At 26.3% G+C, this 26,707-nt stretch overlaps 1 protein-coding gene across 1 annotated transcript; it reads right to left on the minus strand.

Annotated features, from left to right (window-relative positions):
* Positions 1-1,785: 1,785 nt before the first annotated feature.
* Positions 1,786-24,809, minus strand: LOC135923849 (ectonucleoside triphosphate diphosphohydrolase 7-like). Its single transcript, XM_065458826.1, has 5 exons — positions 24,429-24,809; positions 9,567-9,884; positions 6,853-7,129; positions 2,900-3,449; positions 1,786-2,041 (listed from the first exon to the last, which is right to left on the minus strand). The coding sequence occupies exons 1-5, from the start codon at positions 24,655-24,657 to the stop codon at positions 1,949-1,951; spliced, it is 1,467 nt and encodes a 488-aa protein (XP_065314898.1). The 5' UTR covers positions 24,658-24,809; the 3' UTR covers positions 1,786-1,948.
* Positions 24,810-26,707: the final 1,898 nt, after the last annotated feature.

A 26,707-nucleotide genomic window follows, 5' to 3' on the forward strand; every position in this document is an offset into this window, starting at 1 on the left:
ATAAAATTTAAATTATTTTTCTAACTTAATTATTTCTCGAGATATTTGAAAATAATTTTTCCGCGCTTTAAACGGCCATATCTTAGCGGGTAAACAGTGTTGGAAGGTAAAATTTTATTTTTTTCTTAGTTATAGTATATACTACCAGTATACAAAATTTAAGAAAAATTGAAGGGGGTCGGGTTGAAACCTTGGTTGATTTGATATGGAATTCACCATATATAAAATATTAAAACTTATATATAAAAAAAATATATAAATATTCATTAAATATTAATTTTTCCCCATTTAAATCTATAGATATCAATTCAAGATTATGAAGAATACTTTTATATGCGAAGGAATATATAAATCCTTGCTTAGCCGTGACGCCCATTAATTATTAAAAACGATAGCATTGATCCACAAAATTATTTTAAGCAAATAAGTTTATTTAGAATTTTTTAGATAAATTTATAGATATACCGCTAACTTTTGACTTATAAATTTAATGTAAAAATATTTTTTCAATAAATACTCGTTTTAAATAAGAATTTATTCGAAAGAAAATGTAAAAATAGGGGTATATTATTTTTTTATATGGTGTTCGAATTAAATGAGAACAAAATATAAAAATGTTGTTTACATATTTTGTACTCTCATAATAAAAGTTTCTGTTCGAGAACAACGCGAACCTTGTATATAAGTTGATAGAAATTCTATCTTTATCTAGATACATTTTATTTTATCTATCTAGATCTAATTTAAAATATCTTATAACAATTCTGAAAATTAAGTAAAATGCAACCTTACTTTTATATTGATTAGATAATGGGTGTTTAGTTTGATATACTTTTATTTAAGATGGCAATATCTGAATAAATACACATAATTTTTAATCGTTTCTTAAACATTATAATAGTTAAACTCAAATTAAATAAAAAATAGTTTTAGTCGGTTTGGACCAAAAAATATGTGGCTCGGACAAAAAAAAATTTCCTCGGGCCTCGAAAAATACTTTCTAGGGCTCTAATTATGGGGAAGAGCAAATTAAATTACTGTTTCCGATTAAAGCTCAATGTGGATCTCGCGCTAAATTGGATAAGGAAATATTATGATAATAATAATGAAAGTAATAAATGACCCCACGATTTGAAAGGATTTCAAAATTGTATTAACACAGTAGTACTGCTGAATGTGAGCACGGTTTTTACCTTATGAATGTCATCATGACGGATTTGCATGTAGGGTCTTATGATAAAATATAATTCCATTTTGATAATGATAAATATTAACGAACCTTCTCCCAGTCAGTGGAATTCTTCATATATTAAAAAGTAACTGGCAAGTCACAGGTCTACAAACGATAACCAATGAAAACATGTAATGAATAAAACGGCGTTAATTTAATATATAAAACCACGTCGATTTATATTTTCTATATAACTTATATAATATATTTTTTTAAATAAATTATAGTCTTATATATGGTCACCTTCTATTCATTCACATAATTTAAAATAAAAAATTGCATCAATTTATTGTATAAAAATTCATTTTTATATTCTTTATAACTTATATAATATTTTTTTTGTCTTATGTATGTCTAAGAACCCTCTATTCATTCACATAATTTAGAAAAATATTATTTAAAAATATTTATTAAATTGACAAGGAAATGCTCGATTACTCAAAACTCCCTGGCCTAACATTACGATCATATTCTACAATTAAAATTTAGTGTTAATTGTTTATATAAATCAGTTTACACTAAAAACGAATTGTCATGAAATCATGTGTTTGAATTAACAATAGAACAGTGAGTTATTTTGTATGATTTTCTTTTAAGATAAAATTATTTTGAGAAAATAGATGGAAGACTCTTTTATAGGTTTCTTTTATTCTTTAAATATTGAAATCGTTCCATGAACTTTAAATAGTGTGAAAATTACATTTCCAAATTTAATCTTTAAGATAAATCGTATAATATAGTATGAATAATGGCTCCTAGAGTCCAGCTAACTTCTTTTCCTTTGACAAGGTCCACCGATTCTAGAATGTCCTATAGATATATCAATTAATATATAGAGATAAAATATAATATATATTTAGCAATAATCTATTATTCCATCTGGCAAAGAATTAATAAAATAGAATTCATTTATCATCAATATACCCATTTATTATGAACCTGGTGTGAGTCCCTGTTCCGACCAAAAAAAATGTTTTATCCCATGTTTCGAAACGTTTCGGAAAACAACATTTAAATTAAACTATGTATTATTAATGACATTTTCTAAAAGATAATCATTTATATTTGGAGGTACTATTATTATAAATCTGAGTGTCGAAGGACAACTTTCAACACTAACTTGATAACTATATGATTTATTTAAAATTTTCATCATTCAATATTAATTTTATAATAAAACAGTTTTATTTTCTAATCCATATTCTTAAAATCACATAAAAGTAAGTAATGGGTATAAAAATTTTATGTGAAGCAAACTGGAATTAAGAAAATATAAAATGAATATTTATGACCCATTTATATATATGTAATAATTAAATTTTTAATATTATTTTTCCGAACGTTTCAAAACTGTTGCAGGAACATTCTCTGAATCAACGTTTCTTTTCAGATTCCATAATTTTCCCCTAGTTCCGTTTATTAAATGCATTGCATGTGTAAAAATAATACTTTATTAATTTTTTCAAATAATTTTAATTGCTATAATTTGTAGCAGAGTTTTTGAGCAAAAATCTTTCAATTTTTGATAATTTTTTTGTAATTTTCATGCAATCTTTCAAAATAAATTAAAAGATTTTTAAAAATCTTATAATTTAACTTTGTTATGACTTATTAAACAATAATCAATTATATAAGATCTAGTATTAATTTAAATAAAAATAAAAATACCTGATCTTTTGGAAATTCAAAACCATCATGTAAGACAGTATAAATCCAAACTGCTTTGATGCATTGATTGATAATTGAGTTCTTACCATAAGCACTATTCACATTCAACAATAAATGTTTTTTATAGGCCTTTAAAATTGGATTATATGGGGTTGCGCAATACCTGACAGCTTTATCTTTAAAAGCCTTCGAATTATATATGTCGTTGAGCTCTAAAATAGCATGAGAATATAAAAATTCCGATATTCCATAAAACTTAGGTAATAAAGTATGATTAGGTAGTTGAGCATAAAATCCGATTGGATGATGTACACCGTCTAGAGAACAAGGTTCTAACGAACATTCGGAGTTTAATTTTAATAAAGGGATAAGAGATTTATGGCATGATTTAAAGTTCCCAGTGCCCGTAATGTTAATTTTATTGGTTGTATTATTATGAACAGAATTATCAACTCGTAACTTGTATGTGTAACCAACAGGATAGCAGGGATCCTGAATTTGCACCGAGTCACCACTTGTTTTATTCTTATTCTTGAGAATCTGTAGATATCTATATTTTTTTAGCACATGAAAGATAAATGATTAAAAAAACCAAAATATCCACAAACTTTCCCATCTTCCCTATTCTGATGGTTATATTAATTTTAATAGAAATAAGATTGAAATAAAACTAATTTATTGAATTCATAAAAAAAACAATATTTAAATCAAATTAGAAAAAGTTAGTAAATCCAACGCTGGAAAATGTCAAGCTCTTTAAAAAACTGATTATAATTTAAATTGTCCATTGTATTGAAACATATTTTCCTTATATTAAATTGTTATTTTTTTTTATAAATTCATTGAATTTTATCATTTGATTTGCATATTCTAACTTATGTGTTTTTCAGAGTTGTTAAAAGATACTTTTTAAATGGATTAGATACAGATACATCGTCTAAAGTAATATCTAGATACAGATATTTTAATCAAAAATATATCTAGATACCGATACAGATACCACATTTTTATATCTAGATACTTGTATCTAGATCTTTTAACAATTCTGGTGTTTTTTAATCCCAGGTTTTCTCAAAAATGCTGGCATATAATTTTATTTATATAAAAATTTCATTTTTATAATTTATTTCAACTGGCTATTCCATGGCATTCAAGGTAAATTTCATAATTCCTGGACTAAGGAGCTTACCTTAGAATGGTAAATACTGTCGTAATTATAGGGATCAGAACTATCCGGGATCAACACAGTTTAAAGGGATCCCTTTAAAAATTCAATTTTTTAAATATAAAGAACTATACGGTATTATCACGTTTGAACTATGATAGAAGAATCTTATTTTAAAACGTGTTTTACGCATGGTATTATTTTTTTAAATTAATTGTTATTTATTTATTTTTAATGTTGTTTGGCCTTATGAAATAAGAAGATCTAGGCGAGTCTAGGTCTGGGGGGGGGGGAGGGGTCAGGAATATTTTTATCAAATATATTGATATGGGTATCAAATAAAAGGTAATTAAAATATTTTTTTATTGTAATAATAATAATCACTCATAGAGGGCAGGTCTAGGTTTTGGGGGGTCAGGAATTTTTTTACACAAAATATCGATATGGGTATCAAATAAAAGCTAATTTAAATATCTTTATTGAAAGTATTATTTTTTATCTTGATGTGTATGACTTGGTCTGGAGGTAGATTAGGGGGGGGGGGGTGTAAAAAATATTTTTGATATGGGTATCAAATAAAAGGTAATTAAAATATTTTTTATTGTAAATAATAATCCCTCATACCGGGCAGGTTTAAGTCTTGGGAGTTGGGGGGGGGGGGGTCAGGAATATTCCTATCAACACAAAATATCGATAATGGTATCAAATAAAAGCTAGATTAAATATCTCTTGATTGTAATAATACTCTAAGTAGGCTGGAGATCTTAGGTGGTCAGGAATATTTATATAAACACAAAATATTGATATAGGAATCAAATAAAAGGTATTTTAAATATCTTTTGACTGAAAGTATTTATTATCTTAAAGGGTTAGACTTGATCTGGGAATAGGGGGAGGGGGTAAAAATAAAAATTTATATGGGTATTAAATAAATAGTAATTAAAAAATCTTCTTTAATTTTATCAGGCTAAGCGGGCATCTTAAGATGTAATGAATATTTTTTTAATCATAAACATGGGTAATAAATAAAAGTTAAATACAAATTCCCTGGCTCTCCAAACCCTAGAGCGCATTTAGAGTTTAATTATTATTACAATAAAAAATATTTTAGTTACCTATTATTTGATGCCCATATTAAAAAAAAAATTTTTTACCCTCCAAATGATATTTAAAATACCTTTTATTTAATTCCTATATCAATATTTTGTGTTTATATAAATATTCCTAACAACCTAAGACGTCCGCCTGCTTAGAGTATAATCATTACAATCGTGAGATATTTGAACTAGCTTTTATTTGATACCTACATCGATATTTTGTGTTGATAATAATATTCCTGACCCTCCAAGACTTAAACCCGGCCGGTATGATGGATTATTATTATTACAATAAAAAAAATATTTAAATTAATTTATATTTGATACCCATATCCAAAAAAAAAATTTTTGACCCCCCCCCCCCCCCACGACTTCCATCCACCGTGCTGACCAAATCATACCCATCAAAACAAAAAATGAATACTTTCAATCTAAAGATATTAAAATTAGCATATTCGATATTTTGTGTTGATAAGAATATTCCCTACCTCCCAAGACCTAGACCCGCCCTCTATGAGTGATTAATATTATTACAATAAAAAAATATTTAATTACCTTTTATTTGATACCCACATCGTTATTTTGTGTTGATAAAAATATTCCTGACGTCCCAAGACCTAGACCCGCGCTCTATGAGTGATTATTATATTACAATAAAAAAATATTTTAATTATCTTTTATTTGATACACATACAAATTTTACACACCCTCCCTTCCATCCACCTTCCAGACCAAATCATACCCATCTAGACAAAAAATGAATACTTTCAATCTAAAGATATTTAAATTAGTTTTTATTTGATACACATATCTATACTTTGTGTTGATAAAAAAATTCCTAACCCCTGCCCGCCCCCCAAGACATAGACCCGCCCTCTTTGAGTGATTATTATTATTACAATAAAAAAATATTTTAATTAACTTTTATTTGATACCCATATCAAAAAAAATTATTTTTTACGCCGCCCCACCCTCCATACACCTCCCAGACAAGTCATACCCATCAAGACAAAAAATGAATACTTCTAATCTAAAGATATTTAAATTACTTTTATTTGATGCCCACATCTATATTTTGTGTTGATGAAAATATTTCTGACCCCCCAAGACCTAGATTCGCCCTCTATGAGTGATTATTATTGTTACAATAAAATAATATTTTAATTACCTTTTATTAAATACACATATCAAAAAAACAAAATTTAAATCCCCCCCCCCCTAGACCAAGTCATACCCATGACCAAGAATGAAGACTTTCAGTCAAAAGATATTAAAATTAGCTATTATTTGATACCCATATCGATATTTTATTTTTATAAAAGTATTCCTGACCCCCCAGACCTAGACTCGCCCATTAAGGGGGAGAGATTGAGCTCCAGATGAATAAATCTTTTGATTAGCTATCGATTGCCTATATTAGACATATCTTATTTCATAAGGCCAAAAATAACAACATTGAAAATTAATAAATAACAATAAAATTAAAAAGAAATAAAACGAAACGCGCGTAAAACGCTTTTTAAAATAAAATTCCTCTTTATCACGATTAAAACGTGATAATACCGTATTATCATTCCTTAACTTAAAACCTTAATTTTTTAGTTATCCCTTTAAAACCCATGATGATTCCGGCTAGTTCTGATCCCTTTAAAAATTACGACATATATAATATTATATAATATTATCATTACTTCAACATCACACTCTTTTTATAAATATCAATGGTTTGATTGACACCAAATCCTAGGAAAGATTTAACATAAACATCATAATATTTCTTCTTTTTGATAGCCCCGTTTGGAATTCGGCCGCTTAAGTTTAATTGATAAATAGAATTTGCAACGATTTCATTGACTTGTTCTTTGCTCGTATTTTTAGAGTTTTTATAAACAAACGTGGAATAATTATGTGGAACTTCGTAAGCTATTTGAAGGGATGCTCCTCCCATTTCTAATATACCCACAGTACCTATCAATAGCGAAATATTAGTATTATTTGTGACTAATTCATATTTTATATATAGCCTAACTGTTCCAGCTATTACAACATCCTCTTCATGGGCGCCTGAAGAAAGGGGCAAGGGAGTCGCTGACCCGCCCTTGAAAATTATATTTAAATTGTGTAATATTTATATTGTCATTTTAAGAATTTTAAAATATTATGATTTGCCGTCTCGTAAAATTATAATATTAATAAAGATATTTAGTTATACATATTTTAATATCCTTTAGTGCTCTAAACATTTCTAAAAAAATCGAACGCGTTTACGTTCACTTTCAAAAAAAAAGTAACCACGTTCGTTCAATTTTATGATAAATTTTTTTTAAAATTTATTTAATATAAATAAAATGTCTTATAGTTAACACAATATATTAGCCACGTTAAAATTAATATAGTTTTATTTTGATAATATAGTTTTATTTTGATAATATAATTATAAATACAATATAATATAACGAATAAAAAGATATTTTTTTTTATAAAAAAACTTTTCTTATTAAATTTTATTAGCAATTGTTTTCAAAATTTTCATCGGATAGACAGGAGTACTTGGCAGTTAATACGGTATTCGATATACTAAAAACGCGCTCTATAGGAGCAGATGAGGGGATTGAGGTATTATTAATAAACAACTTTTTTAACGTGGGGATTTATTAAAAACATTTATTGTTTTGCCTTTGCTTGAAAAAATTGAAATAAGCTATCCTCCTCCAATCCATCCTTTATTTACTCGTCAAAAAAGGATATTCGGAATTAACAGTTGCATTATCATTTCTAGGGTTTTCAATGCACTTTTTTAATAACGCTATAAGTTTATTTTTTATAGGTTCGTTCTTTGGAAGTTTTATCTATGGCCATTGAAACTTGAATATTGGATGTATAAATGCAGAAAGAACATATTGATCTTCATATATATGTTCAAATCTTTTAAAAAAATATATATGTAATTAATTTGATAGTGATAGGTTTAGTATTTTTTTATTAATCCCATTTAATAAGGCGTTTATCAATAGTTGACCATAATTTAAGCCACTAATTTTTTTTAATTTTAAAATAACTATCGTTATTGTTGGGGTCAAATAACCTAAATGCATTTTTTCAAATTTAATGATTTTACTTAGTTATATTATATTATATAAAATAAAATAATTAATATTACAATCAAATATCGTTTAAATTGGAACTTGAAGATTTTGAAATACTTTTTGGGCACATTTTACATTGACAAGTATTGAATTAGTTCCTTCAATATAGGATGTACTGTAAAATATTTATCATATTTGGGCCATGGTAATGTTAATTCATCTGATTTTGAATTTTCAGAATCAGATAATGATAATGAATTAATAATATCCATGCTTATGCTAATCTATTAAATTAAATTTAAACAATAATATTCAAATTAATAAACTATAATATTTGTGTGTTAAAAAAATTGAAATGTGAAAAGGAAAAAGAGTTGATTATAAAATATAAGACTTTTTTCTTAAAATATTAAATTTTTCAAATAAATAAAAATTAAAGGTGTTTATAAAATTGAACGAACGTTAAATTTGAACGCGTTTGTCATAAAAAAGGAACGCATTCACGTTCAAAGTTCGTCAAAAATAAAAGGAACCTCCGTTCACCATTTTTTTAAAAAAAACGAACTTCGTTCACGAACGCGTTCAAACTAAACGCGTTTACAACACTAATATCCTTGAATATTAGTAAATAAATCCTAAACAGTGTAGATCTTATCTTTGATATTTTAAGTTTCTTATCGATAACATTGAAAACTATTTCAAAAAGACAAATAAAATTTTAGTTTATATACATATAATGTTAATATTATACCTCAGTATATTTTTTGTTTTCTAATAGTATAATTATAAAACGATTCTTTTCCTGCTCTCAAGTCTTACATAGGGCTGAAGCCATAGACTCGAGTTCACCCAGAATTTTTTTTATAAAAACAGTAAACTATCTAAAGTATAAGATTTTCAATAATGTAAAGGAATTGTATTTTTTAAAATCATATTTATATAAAGCAATTATAGCATATATTTTACATTATATTATAATAATATAATATTTTTAGGATGGTGATTAATTATTTGGAAATAATTTTTGGGCTGAAAAAATTTTTTAATTAAATTTTACACAAATTTATCATTTTAACCTACTTACTATTTAGGATACTATTTGTATTAATTGATAATTGTTTTATGTTAGATTTTATTTTGATATTTTTGAATACTCTGGTAATAAATAGTTTGAATTATTTTTTGACCGAAATATCCACTATACGTTTTGAATATTTATAGACCTTGGCAAAAATCCTGCCGGCACCCTTGCTCCTCTCCTTCGACCTCTTTTTGTAATTTTAAATGAAATATATTTTTATTTTAAAAATATTTTTAACTTTTTGCATGTTTATCGAAATTTCCAAGTATGTAATTCATAGCTATCCACGCGTACACCGCTTCCATTTTTCCGCTTATAATTTGGATATGCGAAGCTGGGAAAAATAATTGAGGATACCTCATTGCAATATCATGTCTAATATCTTTCAGTATAGCCTCTTGTTCCATGTGTGAAACCAATCTCATGCCTGCTGTCGCCATTATGTACAGTGGGATATCATGATATTTTTTAAGGGGTATTTTTACCATGACAGAATCTATCAATTTAAATAGGTATTCCGCTGAATAGGTAGCATTTTTTGCCAATGATGATAGCCCTAAAATAAAATTGGTTTTCATTTTGTGTCTTCAAATTAATTATAATTTCGTTTTTAATAAAGTTAAAAATAATGTCTAATATATAAATTAGGATTGAAAATTAGTCGTAACATATTCCAAGATAGTACTTAATCAAAGCCTCCCATCCCCTTTTATTTATTTGGTACAAATTATACCAATGAATCATAGGATACTATAAACAAATAATTTTCTGATAATTTAAAAAATATATAATGCTATCTTCAATTTCGTTTGATGAGATCCTTTATTTTTGAAAAAGGACTCTATATAACCAAAAATGTCATCTAGTTATTCATTATTTTATTATACCATTGAAAAAAAGATATGATTGCTTATAAATGTTAATAATTTAAAGTTATTAGAAAACATTTTATCGTTTATTTATTAAGATATAGGGCGATTCCGCCATAAATTAGCCGAATTACGATCTGACCTTCTCAATTTTTTTAAATTTAGGTATTGTGGATGTGTTGGTGCAGCCCCGTCTCCGAGCCTGGAAAATTTTGCAAAATATTTTAACGGGGGGGGGGAGGGACTATTATTTTTTTTAATTTTTTTTTTAAAGTTTTTTTAATGTTATTTTTTAATGTTATTTTTTAATGTTATTTTTTAATGATAATATAAAAAAAAAAATTCATTTTAAAAAAAAGAAATATTAAGTTTGTATGGAAGGAATCTTACTAAAAATAATAGGAACTAAGAAATATTCTTAAAAATATATCAAATATAATTTTTTATAAAGTGAATAATTTTAATTTATTTATTTTAATAAAACTAAAATATAATTAAAAAACTATTGATAAAATTAAATCATAAATTAAATAAAAAATTAAAGGACATTACAAACAGTGGAATATTATAGGGGAGACCAGGGCTAGTCGGCGCAAGGGGCTTGTCGGTTCAAAGGATTTTATTTTAAATCCAGTTAAGATTAAAATTTGAAATTTAGTTCTAAAATAGAATACTATAATATCCATAATTGGGGATGAAAATAATTTATAATATTTAACTATTTAAATTTTTATCCGTTATGACATGTTTTTGACGTCAAAATTACAATATTTTCACTTTATATTATTAGGTTGTATTAAAAAATTAAAAGTTTAAACATGACAAAATAAACATTATATAAAAGTTAAATATCTATTTCAATATTTGGGAAAGTTTCAGATTGATATATAATGCTTAAATATATATTAAGATTAAATTAGTAATATTACCACCATTGAGGTTAGTAGAATCGTGGCTAGTAGGCGCAATCAGTCAATTTTTATTATATTTTTATGATACCCAAATATATATGCAAAATTTAAGATAGTAAAATTTTTATTAAAAAAAGATTATGAAGAAACTATAAAACTGTATGAAAATGATATCTCATTAAGAAAAATACCATTTATTACAGGTTAAAATATAATATTGTATAAATGTAATATATTAAATAATAATTATTATATAAATTTATTAATGTGATTGATTTTTCATAATACATTTCAATTTTAATATAATATCAGACCTAAATAAATATCTTGCAAACTAAAATCTTCATATACATATTGTGAATAATATATTATATATTGTACAGATAATCATAATATAATATTTTATAAATGTCATATATTAAATAATAATTATTATATAAATTTATTAATGTGATTGATTTTTCATAATACATTTCAATTTTAATATAATATCAGACCTATATAAATATCTTGCAAACTAAAATCTTCATATACATATTGTGAATATATATTATATATTGTCACATATATTATATATATTGCATATATAAATTTTAGCCTGATAATAAGATCAATTATTTAAATTAATTATATCTAGCAAACAAATATAATATATATATTTTTTTTTAATTGACAATATAATATGATTCAAATTAATACATTTTATTAGATATGAACATTTTAGCATATAAATTTTAGCCTGATAATAATATCAATATATTTAAAATGAATTATATCTAACAAACAAATATTTATATATATATCTATTTTAATTGACAATATAACATGATTCAAATTAATTCATTTTATTGGACATGAATATTTTAGTTATCAGATTATATTTAGCCTGATAATAAAATCAAATGATGTTATATATTTAAATATAGAATTAGATAAATTTTGAGTAAATTTATTATTAATAAATATAAACATTAATAAAAGATGTGTGCATTATATGTAACAGGATTATAAAAGTTTTCATAATTTTGAAGATTGGTCAATGTAGAGTAGTTCTCTGTCAAAAAAGATTGTTATTTTATTTGTTATTATTATAAATAGAATATTATATAAATAAAGTATCTGCGAAAAAATTTTTTTGTCCCATAAGAAGCCTAATAAACCACTTGATTCGACTAGCCCCATCGATGAACCGACTAACCACGGGTTCGGGGCTACTAGGTTCAAAAAATGACTTTTACTAAAACCTTTCTAGAAAAATAATTATTAAATATTTAAAAAATATAACAGTATATATTTATAGGTAGATGTTTAAGGTATCTATTGGTATTTTGTAAGATCTTATATGATCATTATTTTCGGAGCTATGATGATTTTGACAAAAATTGCGCCGACTAGCCCTGGTCTCCCCTATGTCGTAGATTTACAGTATATCTAATTTTAGCAATTATCATAACAATCAAGTAATTTTTACCAATATAGCGAATTATATATTTTGCAGAAAACTATAAAATATTGACAGAGTTGTTAAAGGATCGAATCAAAATATCGCTGATCCTGGATTCGATCCTAAATTTGTCAATTTTCTTGGATTCGGAATCCTGACCTCAAATTGAGGCTCGTGATCGAGATCTTTTTCTTAAATATTCTATCCCGATCCTTTTAAAAATTAATTTTTTACTTAAAAAGCAACAAATAATAAAAATTTTGAAAATTAAATTAAAATAATATTTTTAAAAAAATATCTATCTATATCATATTTTATCAACCACCATTCCACCATATTTCAAAAATTTCATTTCTTCAATTTTTGGAAGTAATTTAAAGCCTACAAATACAAGTTTTTATTTATTTAATTTAATTTAAATATATTATAATATAAATAAATCTAGGTTTTAATAATGTCCTCCATTATAAATTTAGAAGATGATTCATCTACTAGTACTACTATTGATATGACAGTAGATATAGGTGAGAATGAGAATCTTTTACCATTTCATAATTTACGTAAGTAATTTACTCTATGTGTAACGGATGGAAGTAACCAGACAATGATCTATGCAAAATGTTCCTTATGCAAAAATAAGATTTCCTCCTCAAAGATTAGTAGCTCAAATTTAAAGAGACATATAAAAGTTTATTTTAAAAATATAATTTTTATTAATTTATGAAAATAATTAATATATTTATCTATGTGTTAATCTTAATTATAATAATCATATATTAGAATAAAATATTGTAAATTTGGTATTTTAAGAGAATTTATATATGACCTTTTTAACCACTTATAAATAATAATATACCTTAATATGTTTAACAAAATTTGTGTTGAACCCTTTATTCATAAGTTCTTATATTATTAGATATCAGATATCTGCAAAATTTATTAAAAAAATTAGTAAAATATTTTTAACAGGTCTGGTCTACTAAGCCTCTGATATCTGGTAAAATTTTAATGAGCCTAATAGGCATTAAAAATTATTAAATTTAATCAATATTATACAATTGGTCAGGCCTGACTGTAAAATAAGGGCTAACTTTTGCAGATACCTGATTTATATGAATGAACACTTATTTAATAATAAATTAATTAACATTTATTAATATAGATTTCCTTCACTCTATGATGACAGTAATATATTGGCATCAATAATTCACCCAAAGTTTAAGCTCAATTGGCCTTTTATTAATCTGCCACAAAATTTGTTGCTAAAAGTAAGGTTAATTGCCCATTTAGAAAATATACAGGGTCAACCACATGCACAGCGTCTACATGACAGGATTTTTACTGGATGCAAACCCCCTTCAAAAACCTTTGCCTATCCCGCTAAAAAATCACCGCCTTCGGCGTCGGTGTCTCTTTATCATTATCTTAACCTATTTATTTATTGATACTCTTTTCAAAGAATTTCTAAAGGATAATTTAAATTAATCTATCTCTACTACTAACTATCGATATTTTGTGTATATAAAGAATTTATTTTTTAGATAATAAATTCAATTAAAACCTACATTATTTACAATGAATTAATTATTATGGCATTATGAGCTTGCTAAAATATCTAAACCTTTTAAATTACATTTAAAAGGATAGTTTATTTGGAAAACAATGTGTATGATTGTTTGCAATATATAAATTTGGTCGATGAATTGTATTATAATAAATCTATAATAAAAGTATTAATTTTTACAGCAATAAATTTTGTCTTATTTCATTTCAAAATTTAATAGATAACTCCCCAAAAAATTTATCCTACCCCCATTAGCGCAGCTTACCCCATACCCCCTCAAAAAAATAGGATGCAAACTGTTCCTACCCCTCCCGCTCATGTAGACGCTGCACATGCAGATCCTTCAAATGAAATCGATACCTTTTTATGGAAAAATTCATCACAAAATGCTCTTTCAATTAATAAATTTTTTTTATTCTAATCATGATTCAGTGAATATTTTTAATAATGTACTTAATGAAAAACGTGGATGTTTAAATGATGATAATTTTGAAAAAAATTTATTATTAAAGGCTAATGTAATTATAAATAAATATATTCTAATTGTTATTATATATTATATTATTCAATTACAATAAATTTATACCATATTTATTTAATTTTTATATTAGTTAATTTTGCATCAATCAGAAATTTAAATAAGAAAAGGATCGTGATCGTGATCGCGATCCATTTTTTTTAAAAAGGTCGATCCTGGATTTCGATCCTATTTTTTTAAAAAGATCGTGATCGGGATTCGATCTTTTTAAAGGGATCGATTAACAAGCCTGAATATTAATAAGAACATCAGAAAATATCTTTTAAAGACATTGTGGGATGAATAATATGAAAATTAATTTTAAACATCATTTTTTATTTAAAATAAATAGATGGCGTTAAATAATTGAATGATTGTTGCTATATTTATTATCAAGAGCATTGATTAGTAAAATTACAGTTAAAATATTAACTGTAATATATTTTCTAACTGTCAAATATGCCTGTAAAAGTGGAATTTTACCTAGTATTTTGTAACTAATTCTATATAATAGAGGAATATCAACTATAAGTCTATTTACTTTTTATAAATAAATTTCTTATACTTATTTGGAATAAATTATTACCATGCTTTTATATTAATTATAAACTTATAAAAACATATTTCATATTTGTTTCAGGCTTATTTTTTTTATTAAAAATAACCTCTTATCTTGTAAAAATATTTTAGGACTATATATAGACTAAGGTAACCCTGTCGAAGGCCGGGCGGGTCTAGGGGCGAAGCCCCCTGGAATTTTTTAATTACCCCCCCCCCCCCCCCCAGAAAATTATGACTACGCCTATGCCCTTTTGTAGTAAAGGAGTAATTGATTGTAATATTTTATTCATATTATGTTATATTGTCAGTTACTAATGATTATATATATGGATATTTTATTATGTTTTATAATGTATGATGAGTATAATAATTATGTACGATAAACTTCCTAATATTATATATATGCATTTATCCATAATGGAGGAATAAAATGGCAGAAACCCAATTGTATAATTGGCGACGGAGAAAAAAGGAAAAGAACATATAATGTGAAACCATTGGGTTTTATCAAATTAACTATGAAAAATTATTGGAAAATATCATTTCAATGGTAATAAACTATGGTATTATTTGGAAAATACATTAATGGTATATGAATTTATTATTATGCAATCTTGTCTTGAAATATGAATTATGAAAAACAATAATTGATTATACTATGAAATTCCAGAAGAATGAATGCACACAATTATTAAAAATGAGAAGGATAAAATTATGAATATTTAGAAATCTGTTGATAATAATTTAATAATCATTTGGAAGTATATGATAATATGGTATAATCTATTACTTATGGAAATATGATGGTACAATCTTTTACTTATGGAAATTGATTACTCTTTGTGAAATGAACTTTATTGGAACAATTATATGGGAAAACATGAAGATTGATTTATGGATTATGGAATTTGGATTGAGGAAAGGGTTACTGATAAAACCTGGCTTTTTTTGACATTGTGAAAATGGATACTTATAAATATAGCTGGCTAATTAAGACCTAAAGATATAAGCATGTTGGGCTCTCAAATCACGTGACCTATTCAAAACTATTGGGGCTTCGAACTACTTCTTATACAATGTAGGGATTTGGATTACTTCATGGGCCATCCAAGGATGATAGAGATCTCTTGGCCAGCTCTAAGATAATAGTGACCTCATGGGCCATTCAAGGATGATAGCAATCTCTTGTCCAGCTCTAAGATAATAGTGACCTCGTGGGCCATTCAAAAATGACAGTGATCTCTTGGCCAGCTCTAGGATAATGATGATCTCGTGGGCCTTTCAAGTACGATGTCTATCAATAAACTCGATAGCGATATTCCGGTGGGAGATCTATCGATATTGAATCATCGGAGGGAGATCAAGGCACAATAACTCGATAATGATTCTCTAGTGGGAGATCAAGACAATAAACTCGATAGCGATACTCCGGTGGGAGATCCATCTATATTGACTCACCGGTGGGAGATCAAGGCATAATGGCTCGATAACGATTCTCCGGTGGGAGATCCATCGTTATTGATATTCCAGTGGGAGATCAATCAACAAGGGAAACTATATTGATACTCTAGGTGAGATCAATCTACAAGGGAAACGATATTGATACTCTAGGTGAGATCAATCTACAAGATAAACGATATTGATACTATAGGTGAGATCAATCTACAAGGGAAACGATATTGATACTCTTGGTGAGATCAATTAACAAGGAAAACAATATTGATATTCTAGGTGAGATCAATCAACAAGGAATACGATATTGATACTCTAGGTGAGATCAATCAACAAGGAAAACGATATTGTTACTTTAGAAGAGATCAATCTTACCAAGGCAGCGGTAAATGGAGACCAAAGACTAGGATGTTTTAAAAGAAATTAAGCTGTGTTTCCTTTCAATTAATAAAGGAAAAATGTAGTAAAGGAGTAATTTATTGTAATATTTTATTTACATATTATGTGTTATATTATCAGTTACTAATGATTATATATATGGATATTTTATTATGTTTTATAATGTATGATGTGTATAATAATTATGTAAGATAAACTTCCTAATATTATATATATGCATTTATCCATAATGGAGGAATAAAATGGCAGAAACCTTTTTGTATAACCTTTGTATTTATTCATTGCTCTTCCTAAGGTTGTTCTAGGAATATTAAATTTAGTAGCTATTAATAATGTTGATCTTATATGAAAGATTATATCATCAATTGCCAGTTTAATTAGTTCATTCATCACTTGATTTTGCATCAAATATTGTTTTGCACGAGCTTTTGATTTGAATATGAATGTATGAATTTTGACCAGTCATTGCTTGGCCAGACAATACTCAACCACCTGTCTTTTATTAAGCGCCGGTTGCTGCCTCTTTCGGGGGGCTTATTTTTTATTTTTTTTCTGTTTATTATTTTATATTAATATTAGATTAGTTCTTTTTCTGATTGGTTAATTTTTTTATTTTTTTTTTAAAATGAATGTATCATTTTTTATTTTAGATATTTTAAAATAGTTTTTTCTAAAATTTGTATACAGAGTTTATATATGAAAGGGGGGAGGGAGAGGAGAGAGGGTAGGAGAATTTTGCTTACAAATTTTTTAGAAATATTATTTTTTAAAAATAATTCTTAGTTTCGATTATTCTCAGGAGGGTAGGAGAATTTTTCCTATAAATTTTTTAAATTATATTATTTAGTAATTTTATGGATCTATTATTAATAATTATAATACATTTCACTTTTGTCTTAAGACTTATCTTTGGCTTATATTCCATTTCTTAAAAGACATTTTTGATATAAAAAACATTTTTGGATATATAAATTCTTTTATACAAAAATGTATATTTTATGATGAATAGTTTTATAAAAAAATATCAACTTTTACATTCTTTCTTTCAAATGTTTAGGATATATGCATACATTTATGGGGGTCAGGGAGTGGGGGGGAAGACTAAGGGGGATATTTTTTATTAGCTCAAAATGATATTAACAAAAAGTGATAAATCTCTGAATGGGGGGGGGGTGATTTTTCTTATCCCCCCCTTTGGCTACTCCTATGAAAAGGGATTTTGCAATATCCTCATATGGGATGTAGTTCAAATAGATTAATATTCACCAAAGCTCAGGAGGCTAGAAATCAGAATTTTTAACCTCAGGTGAAAGAGGATCCTTAATGACTATTTATATGACTATAAATGCAATTGGAAATAGCATTCACTATTTCCAAGAATCCGATAATATAAATGCAATTGGAAATAGCATTCACTATTTCCAAGAATCCGATACAAATAGTTTATCAGAGATGACCCTATAGGTTTTTATAATGTACATGTTTATTATTTATATACTTAATGGATCTATGTGGATGCAGAAAAATGAATTCCTTATATTTTTAACTCTTGCAAACTAACAGAAGCATCCAAAACAAATAAAAATTTATTAATACTAGACAATCATTGTTCACATTGCTCACTAAGATCAATAGATTTTTGCAGAGACAATGGAATAATTATGCTCATCCTACTGCTCCCACAAGCTACAACCACTTAATAAATCAATCTTTGGGCAAAAATTTTATAATAACAGCATTGAGAATTGGATGGAAACCATACAGGCACATCATTTACCATATATGACATATAATCATTTATTAAAATGGAGCTTCCTAAAGCTACAGTCTCCAATATTCAGAATGGATTTTTAGCCTGGGGGACCTAAAACCCTTATATATTCACTGAAGATAGTTATTTAATATCCAATGATGATAATATGTCAGAATTATCCAATATTCCAGTACTTGGTAAATTTATATAAGTTAAGATTATTTTAATCATTGGCGTATGCAGCGGGGGGGGGGGACATGGCAGTGAGAAAATTAGCTAATTGTGATCCTGAAAATGATTCAATAAATTCCACTCCTAGCCCTATGACTACCACTTCTAATAACAGGTCAAAATTTCCAAATTGCGGGAGAAATTTAGTATTTTGCGGGAGAAATATGAAAATTGCGGTAGAAATATGAAAATTGCGATAAAAATATAAAATTGCCAAAAAAAAAATTTTTCGGGCCAATTGACTTAATTATCTGCCTATTATTTTTTAAAATTAGTTTATATAAATGCAAAGTGGGTAAATATTTTATCTTGATTTATTAAAATATGTTAATTTATAAAAAAAAACCAACTATCTTTTTTAAATATAAAAGAATGTAAACAAGATAAAATTTTATAAAAAAACAAACGATTTTAATTTTACAATATTTTATGCGAATATCGCGCAAGACCGCAATCTACCGTATGTGTGTATAATATTATAGGGATAGGCGCTTAATTATCACGTATCAAGTTTAAATCGTTTAAATACATAATAAAATAATATTGTACTCATTTCAATGATAATTATTTTATTTAATATAGTTCAATCACATTAATATAATCAGAGCAGGGGAGTGTATCTACATTTATTGCAAGACAAAAATATTCTCCATAAATAAGAAATAATACAGATGCAACTACAGTTGCGGAAATTGTAATCACTTATCTTGTATTACAACATTCACAGAGCTACTTATCATTACAATGTAGGTAGAATCTATCCCCATAATATTTAACGACTCCAAGATAAATGAATTTTTGTAAAACAAAAATGAGCAAGGATCATCAATGTTTTAGAACCTGAATCCAGGAGGTCAATTCTTGACGATTTGAAAGATGGACATCATATGCAATTCTAACAGATGCATCTAATAAGGGAAATATTAAAATATTTCCCTTGATCCTCCGCTTTAACAAAAATAAGGACGTTACAATTAAACTATTAAATTTCTTCCCCTCAAATAGTGAAAAATCCAAAGACATAGCTAACTATATAATGGTAAATATAGCAGACTGGGGATTATCAATAAATTACATATCAGCTTTCTGATCTGATAATGCCTCAGTGAATTTGGAAAAAACCAGAGTGTATTTATAGAATTAAGTCAGACAATGTTGGTTGCGATTTGTTCCTAATACCCGCCATCGATAGAATTATAAAATTTTATAAACCTTTAAAAATATATTTCTTAAATATAGATTAGAAAAGCTGTCCTAACATTTTGAAAAATTTTTTCAATAATGAATGGCAGAGGTTTATTTAGGAATGATCGTAGGAAATCTACTACATGCTGTTAATGTGCAATTGCAATCAGAAGAATCTTAACAGAGATTCATAAAATTTTGTTGCAGATGTGTTCATCTTTACAGTTAAAAATTGACAATAAATTTTATGACGCCATTGCTAAAACTATATTAAAATGTTCAAATATTTTAAAAATACCGATAGACAATGATGTCTTGTTTGAGGATATTGTAATGCTCTTTATTTTTGATTTACAATGTAAAAAAATATTTATTTTATGCGAATGTAAATAAAAAATAATGGAAAATTAAATATAATGTTAATTATATATTATTTGAGATTTAAATAATGGAAATAAACGTTTACCGTCGTTGAGATATTTATAAAATTCCTGGCATGACATATTATAAATTTGTTTAACCTTTAGCTTGGCCTCTAATGTTGTTAAAGCAATCCGATTTCTCTCCTTTTTCCAGGCAGTTCTCATCAGGCTAAAAATGTTCTCGGATGAGGCATTAGAATGAGGTAATGGGAAGACATACTCGCATATTTTTTCCATGCATCGGGATTTATTGTTATTACGAAAAAATTCTACCCATTTCTCCTCTGCTTTTAGACCATCTAACTTTAAGTATTTTGGCGAATCATAAAAAATAGAGAGAATTACACTCCTCAAACAAGACATCAATGTCTTTCGGTATTTTTAATATATTTATTAAATTACAAAAACCATCAATTGATAGTTTCTGTTCCAAGGTCATAATATTTATATATTAGTAAATAGAGTTATTAAAATCAAATTTTGATTGTAAATATTCTAAAATTGTCTTAATAAAAATATCTGCTTCATTTAAAAATGTATTAAAGTATTATTTGAACATTTTAATATAATATTTATAGCAATAGCGCCATAAAATTTATTATCAATTTTTAACTGTAGAGATGAACAGAGCTGTAGCCTGATTTTGTGAATCTTTATTAATAAAGAATATTCTGATTGCAACTGAATATTAACTGCATGAAATAGATTTCCTACATGTGAAACTAATCCCAAATATGCTTCTGCCATTTCATACTCGAAAAAATCTTCAAAAATTTTGGACAGCTTTCAAAATCTTTATTAGAAGTAATTTTTTTAAGGGTTTGTAAAATTTTAATATTCTATCGATGGCAGGTATTAATGATAACCACCTGATAGGTACATATCGCAACAACTCACACCATTCCAAGTCAGACCACTCCACCAACTCTTTTAATTCATTAACTCTTTTAGTTGATGAACTAAATTTGTTAAAACATTTCATCACAATTATTTCGACATCTACAGATAGTACATTCATTGCCTTCTTGCAAGAATTATGTAGTATATGGCATATACAGCCAATTGGTATTAATTCTTTATTGTGCTGCCTCAATTCGGTAAATATACATTGGTTTTTGCCAAAATTTACAGAGGCATTATCAGTGCAGAAAGCTGACATGCAAATCATTGATAACCCTGAATCAGCTATATTTACCAATATGTGGTTAGCTACATCGTTGGATTTGTCACTATAGAGGAAAAATTTTTTAAAAGTTTTATTGAAATGTTCTTATTCTTGTTGAAATAGTGAAGGATCAAAGGAAATGTTTTAATATTTCCCTTATTATTTGCATCTGTTAGAATTGCATATGGATGCCCATCTTTCAAATCGTCTAGAATTGACTTCTAGGATTAAGGTACTAAAACACTTGTGTTCGTCTTGCTCATTTTTTGTTCTGCCACAAGTAAATTTGCACTTATATTGGAGTCGTTAAATATCATGGGAAAGATTAGACTCACATTGTGATGATATAGCTCTGTGAATGTTTAACTACATAGTAGTAGTTTATACGATTTCCACTGTAGTTGCATCTGTAATATCTATTATTTTTGGAGAATATTTTTTATTGCAATTGATGTTGATATACTCCCCTGTACTGACTTATATGAATGAAATGATGTTGATTTATTATTGGATGAAAATAAAACAGGATAGAAAGAAATTTACAAACTGGACATTTTCAAATAAATATTTAAAATTTATTTTAAAAATATAAAAAATTATTTATATAGTAAAAACGTTAAAATAGTTTTAAAAAATTGCGGGAGAAATTAAATAATTGCGGTAAATTTTTGCGGGAGATTTTCAATTACAATAGATTTGCGGGAGAGAGATGTCTGCGTATAAACTAAAAAATAGCGGGAGTTTCCCGCTGATGGGGGTAAACATGGTAACCCTGGTTATATAACCTAACATCATGTAACCAGTCCAATTCAATTTTATATAATAATAATAATATAAAAATAGACAACAGGGAAAAGAAATCATAAATTTTGACCTCACCGCCATATAAAAAACATAAATTAACTAATACTAAAAAAACAAAGAAAAATCTAAAGAAAACTAATAATGAGTGGCTTTCCATAATATTCAAGAAGGCATATTCAAAAAGGAAGTAAGGTGATGAGTGAATTAATGCTTGCAATCTGAAGAATGGGCTCATAGTACGAATAACAATGATTTATTTGTTTGTTATGTATATAAATAAAGATACTATAATTGTTTCATTTATAAATTAATAAAATGGATTTCTTTATTGTTGTTTATTAATAATTGTTTAATTAAGTTTATGTAAAATTTTGTATTTTAAGTAGACTGAATATGTCCATAGAACATAATGTTTCGGTAAAAAGTTGTAGTTGAGAATTTATTAGTTAATATAAATACTAAATACATAATCATAACTAAAATAATAAATTAAAATAATATAAAAAAATTAAAAGATTAAAAATTAAGTTCGTAAAATCATGATCCCCTATTTTTTAAGTAAAATATTCTCGATTATATATATTTTTCTTTCCCATTCATTTGCATCGTCTTTACTCAAATAATCTAATAAATAGTTTCGTTTTTCTGTTAAACAGTCGATTTATTTGAATATTACTTCTTTTGAATATTACTTTTTTTTATCTATTTTACAAAGTAATTTACATATTACAACAGTTTATTAAATATCATGAATGAAATGATTAAATTATTGAAAAATTATTTTAACATGTAGATAGTTAAGATAATAATTAATAAAATAATTAAACAGATAGTGATTAATTTTATATTGAAATAAGATTGTTTAACAAAAAGATAATTAAGATATTAATTTATAAAATATTATTATTAAATAGATGATGATAAATTTAGATGTTAATACTAATTAATTTAGTGTATAATTAAATTTTTATACGCCTAAAAAATGAAGAAATATATAAGATAGGTTTGCAAGTATTTCATATTTATATTTAAATTCTTAAATAATAAAAACAATTTTTACATATCCTCATCTAGCTCATAAAATATTATAGATAGAGCTTTGATTCAAATTATATTTAAAAGATTAATAATCAGGCTAGGCATTCATATAAAATTTGTTTGGATAAATCTAAATCTTAATACCTTTTTTTCAAAAAAGAAACATGGCCATTCATGGCAAATTTCCCTTAATATAACAATTGTAAATTAATGTTTTTTGTCGAACTTTATAGATATATTTATCAGAGACCTGTAACCCCGGCCCTTAACTCGACCCGGCCCGGGATTTTTTAAATATACCCAAGCCGGGTCGTGACTAAAAATCTTTTTAAAAATACCCGGGCCGGGTTAGGCGGTATATTTTAAAACCAAATATTTTAAATTGTTATTATTAGTTATAAAAATTAAAAATACATATAATATATTTTTTAAAAATCCGGATCAGGCCTGAAGATTTTATTTTTTAAAAAATCTGAGCAGGGCCTGAAAATATAAAACCCATGCAGGTGGAAATTTTTTTTAAAAATAAAGTACTTCTGCAGACCTCTGATATTTATACTAAATTTCAATAATTTGATTCCATATACCTTTATTCATTGCATTTAAATAATTAACTTATAAAAATAAGTTAAAGAACCATTATACTGATAAAAAAATTAAATTAAAACCCAATTTTTATCAAATAATTAAGTAATGTATGTAATTATCAAAAAAATATTCGACTGGCCGATTATTGAGTTTAAAATATTAGTATCCTAATCGTCAAATTTTTTTTTAAAGTTTACCAGGGGATATCTTTCGTACTAATGTTTTATTCGAATTATCAGGATCCCTGGCCAATTCCACTTTCAAGTAATCGATAGAAAACTTCTGAGATAGGTCTAATTTTGAATCATTAAGATTCGAATATGTTTTTTCTTTAGAATTATTAGCACTATTCGAAGAATTGGGCACGCGAAAATAATATTTGTAAACAAATATTCGGCTTCCACTGCTGCCCGCGTCAATAATCATGATGTATTTTTCATTTTTGATAGAAAAGTTAGTTGAATCTAGATTTCTTTTTTCTGTTTCTTTTATCTCAAAGCCGAAATCAAGTGAAAACACAATCTTTAAATTTAAATAACTTAACAGAAAGATTGGTTGCAAAAATATATAATTTTTCATTGAATATTTATAATAAACTTATATGTTATAATAATTAATATAAAAGTTTGACTTATATATTTTTGATATTTTTTGACACATTTATGCTGATGGCGTTTAAAATAATTTTAAAGTAAAACTCATCTTTATAACGTCATATTTATAAAATTTTATTTATTATTTTTGGAATTGAAATCCTAAGGCTAGTTATATATTTTACAAAATTTTGATTTTGTCCCCTTCAGTTGCAATATATAAATAAAAATGAACAACAAATTTATTTCATCATTCAAAATCACCTAGTTACATCAACACACCCAGGATGTGAAATTTTCTCCATTATTTATTTTTCTGAGTAAATTTCATCAAATATTCATGAGAGAATAATTTTATTTTCAAAGCACAAATGTTTTATATCTATTAGTGATGTGAACCCGAACCCTCTGAACCAGGCACATAACCGGGGGGGGGGGGGGAGAAAATCTGCCAGTTCTCGTAAATATCATCTTAAGGTAATAAAAATTTCCTCCCTATAAACCCCCAAATTCTTGTATATGAAATTGTGATCTCAAAAAATTTATGTAACCCATAAAAAGGATAATAAAGTATTTGCTAAATTGTAAATGTAACAGTAAAAAGATAAATTAGAAAAAGTAAATTATTTTTTAAAATAAGGTTAATGATAGATAATGCCAAATCAATATATGGCAATTTTCAAAATAACAAAAACACTAACCAAAATTTATTAAATGCAATAAGACACACTCTTTAATATATATTAACTGAATCAAGTGGTCGAGTCGAATACTATATATCATCCATCCCAAGGACGGAGTAACCAAGTTGGCTTCAGAAAAAACATGATCCTTAACTGGATTAGAAATAAGAAATATCGGATTGGTAAGCGACGCTCTTATCTATTAGGCCGCCAACGCGTCCCGAAATTCGCATTTTTTTAAATATATATTAAACCAAATTTGGCAGTATATATCTAAATGAAAAATAAACAAAATATCATTTAATAGATACTGCTTAGTATCTATCATATACTTTAAAATAACAACTATAATTCAAAATTTGTTGAAAAAAAGTTAAAAATGGAATATAGCCAAAGACCTAGAATAAATGGACCTAAAGACCTCCAATAAAATTTATGAATCCCGGAAAAAAGCCTGTGGGGAAAAAAATCGGCCGAAAAAACTGCGGGAAAAAAATCCAGATTTAAAAATTTAAAATTAAAAATATAAGTCTTTAAACACTATTTAAATGGTAAATGTATTATTTATTAATACAGATTCATTCATTCATTGTTATCTTACATCATGCATAATATTTATAGACAATAAATATATCTGTAATAAATAACAAATTTTTATTAGTATTTAATTTTCTAATAGAAAAAAGGACTAGATTTTAAGTCGAAGGATTTTTGTTCCACAGGTGTTTTTTCAGGGATGTGAACCCTTCGATAAAAAAAAAGATCCAGGTCCGGGTTTGGGTTCGGGTTGTACAGTAATAAAATTTAAAAAGAGCCCTGGTTCAGCGTTCGGGTCCGGGTTCAGGGAACATAAAAAATGACTCAAAATAAGACTTTTTTTTCATTCATTTATTATTATACTTCAATATATACACATTCATAATTTACAAATAAAAATTTTTAAAATGAAATAATTTATATTTTAAATGTTTTATTCAGTCGCACAATCATAATATCTTCTAAAATATCACCCTTGAGATTTCCACGTAAATTGACAATATATATTTCAAAGATGAAAATCCACATTCTACGCTTACCTAAAATAGACAGTTATCTTATTGTACTTGTGTCGCCGGTACAGCCATGACGATTCTAGACAAGATATATAATTCTGGATATAATGTGAAGAATTTTCTTCCCAATTTTAATATATTTGTATCC

The sequence above is a fragment of the Gordionus sp. m RMFG-2023 genome, chromosome 2, assembly GCF_954871325.1.
Source record: "Gordionus sp. m RMFG-2023 chromosome 2, tfGorSpeb1-WG-v2, whole genome shotgun sequence".
Classification (NCBI taxonomy): Eukaryota; Metazoa; Nematomorpha; class Gordioida; order Chordodea; family Parachordodidae; genus Gordionus; species Gordionus sp. m RMFG-2023.

Coding starts and splice junctions, on each gene's coding strand:
- LOC135923849 (XM_065458826.1), bottom strand. CDS start 24,657: ATGATTATTGACGCGGGCAGCAGTGGAAGCCGAATATTTGTTTACAAA. Junction 9,885..24,428: donor AGTACGAAAGATATCCCCTG/GTAAACTTTAAA, acceptor ATTTTATTTTAG/GGCTATCATCATTGGCAAAA. Junction 3,450..6,852: donor AAAAAGAGTGTGATGTTGAA/GTAATGATAATA, acceptor AAAAAAATATAG/ATATCTACAGATTCTCAAGA.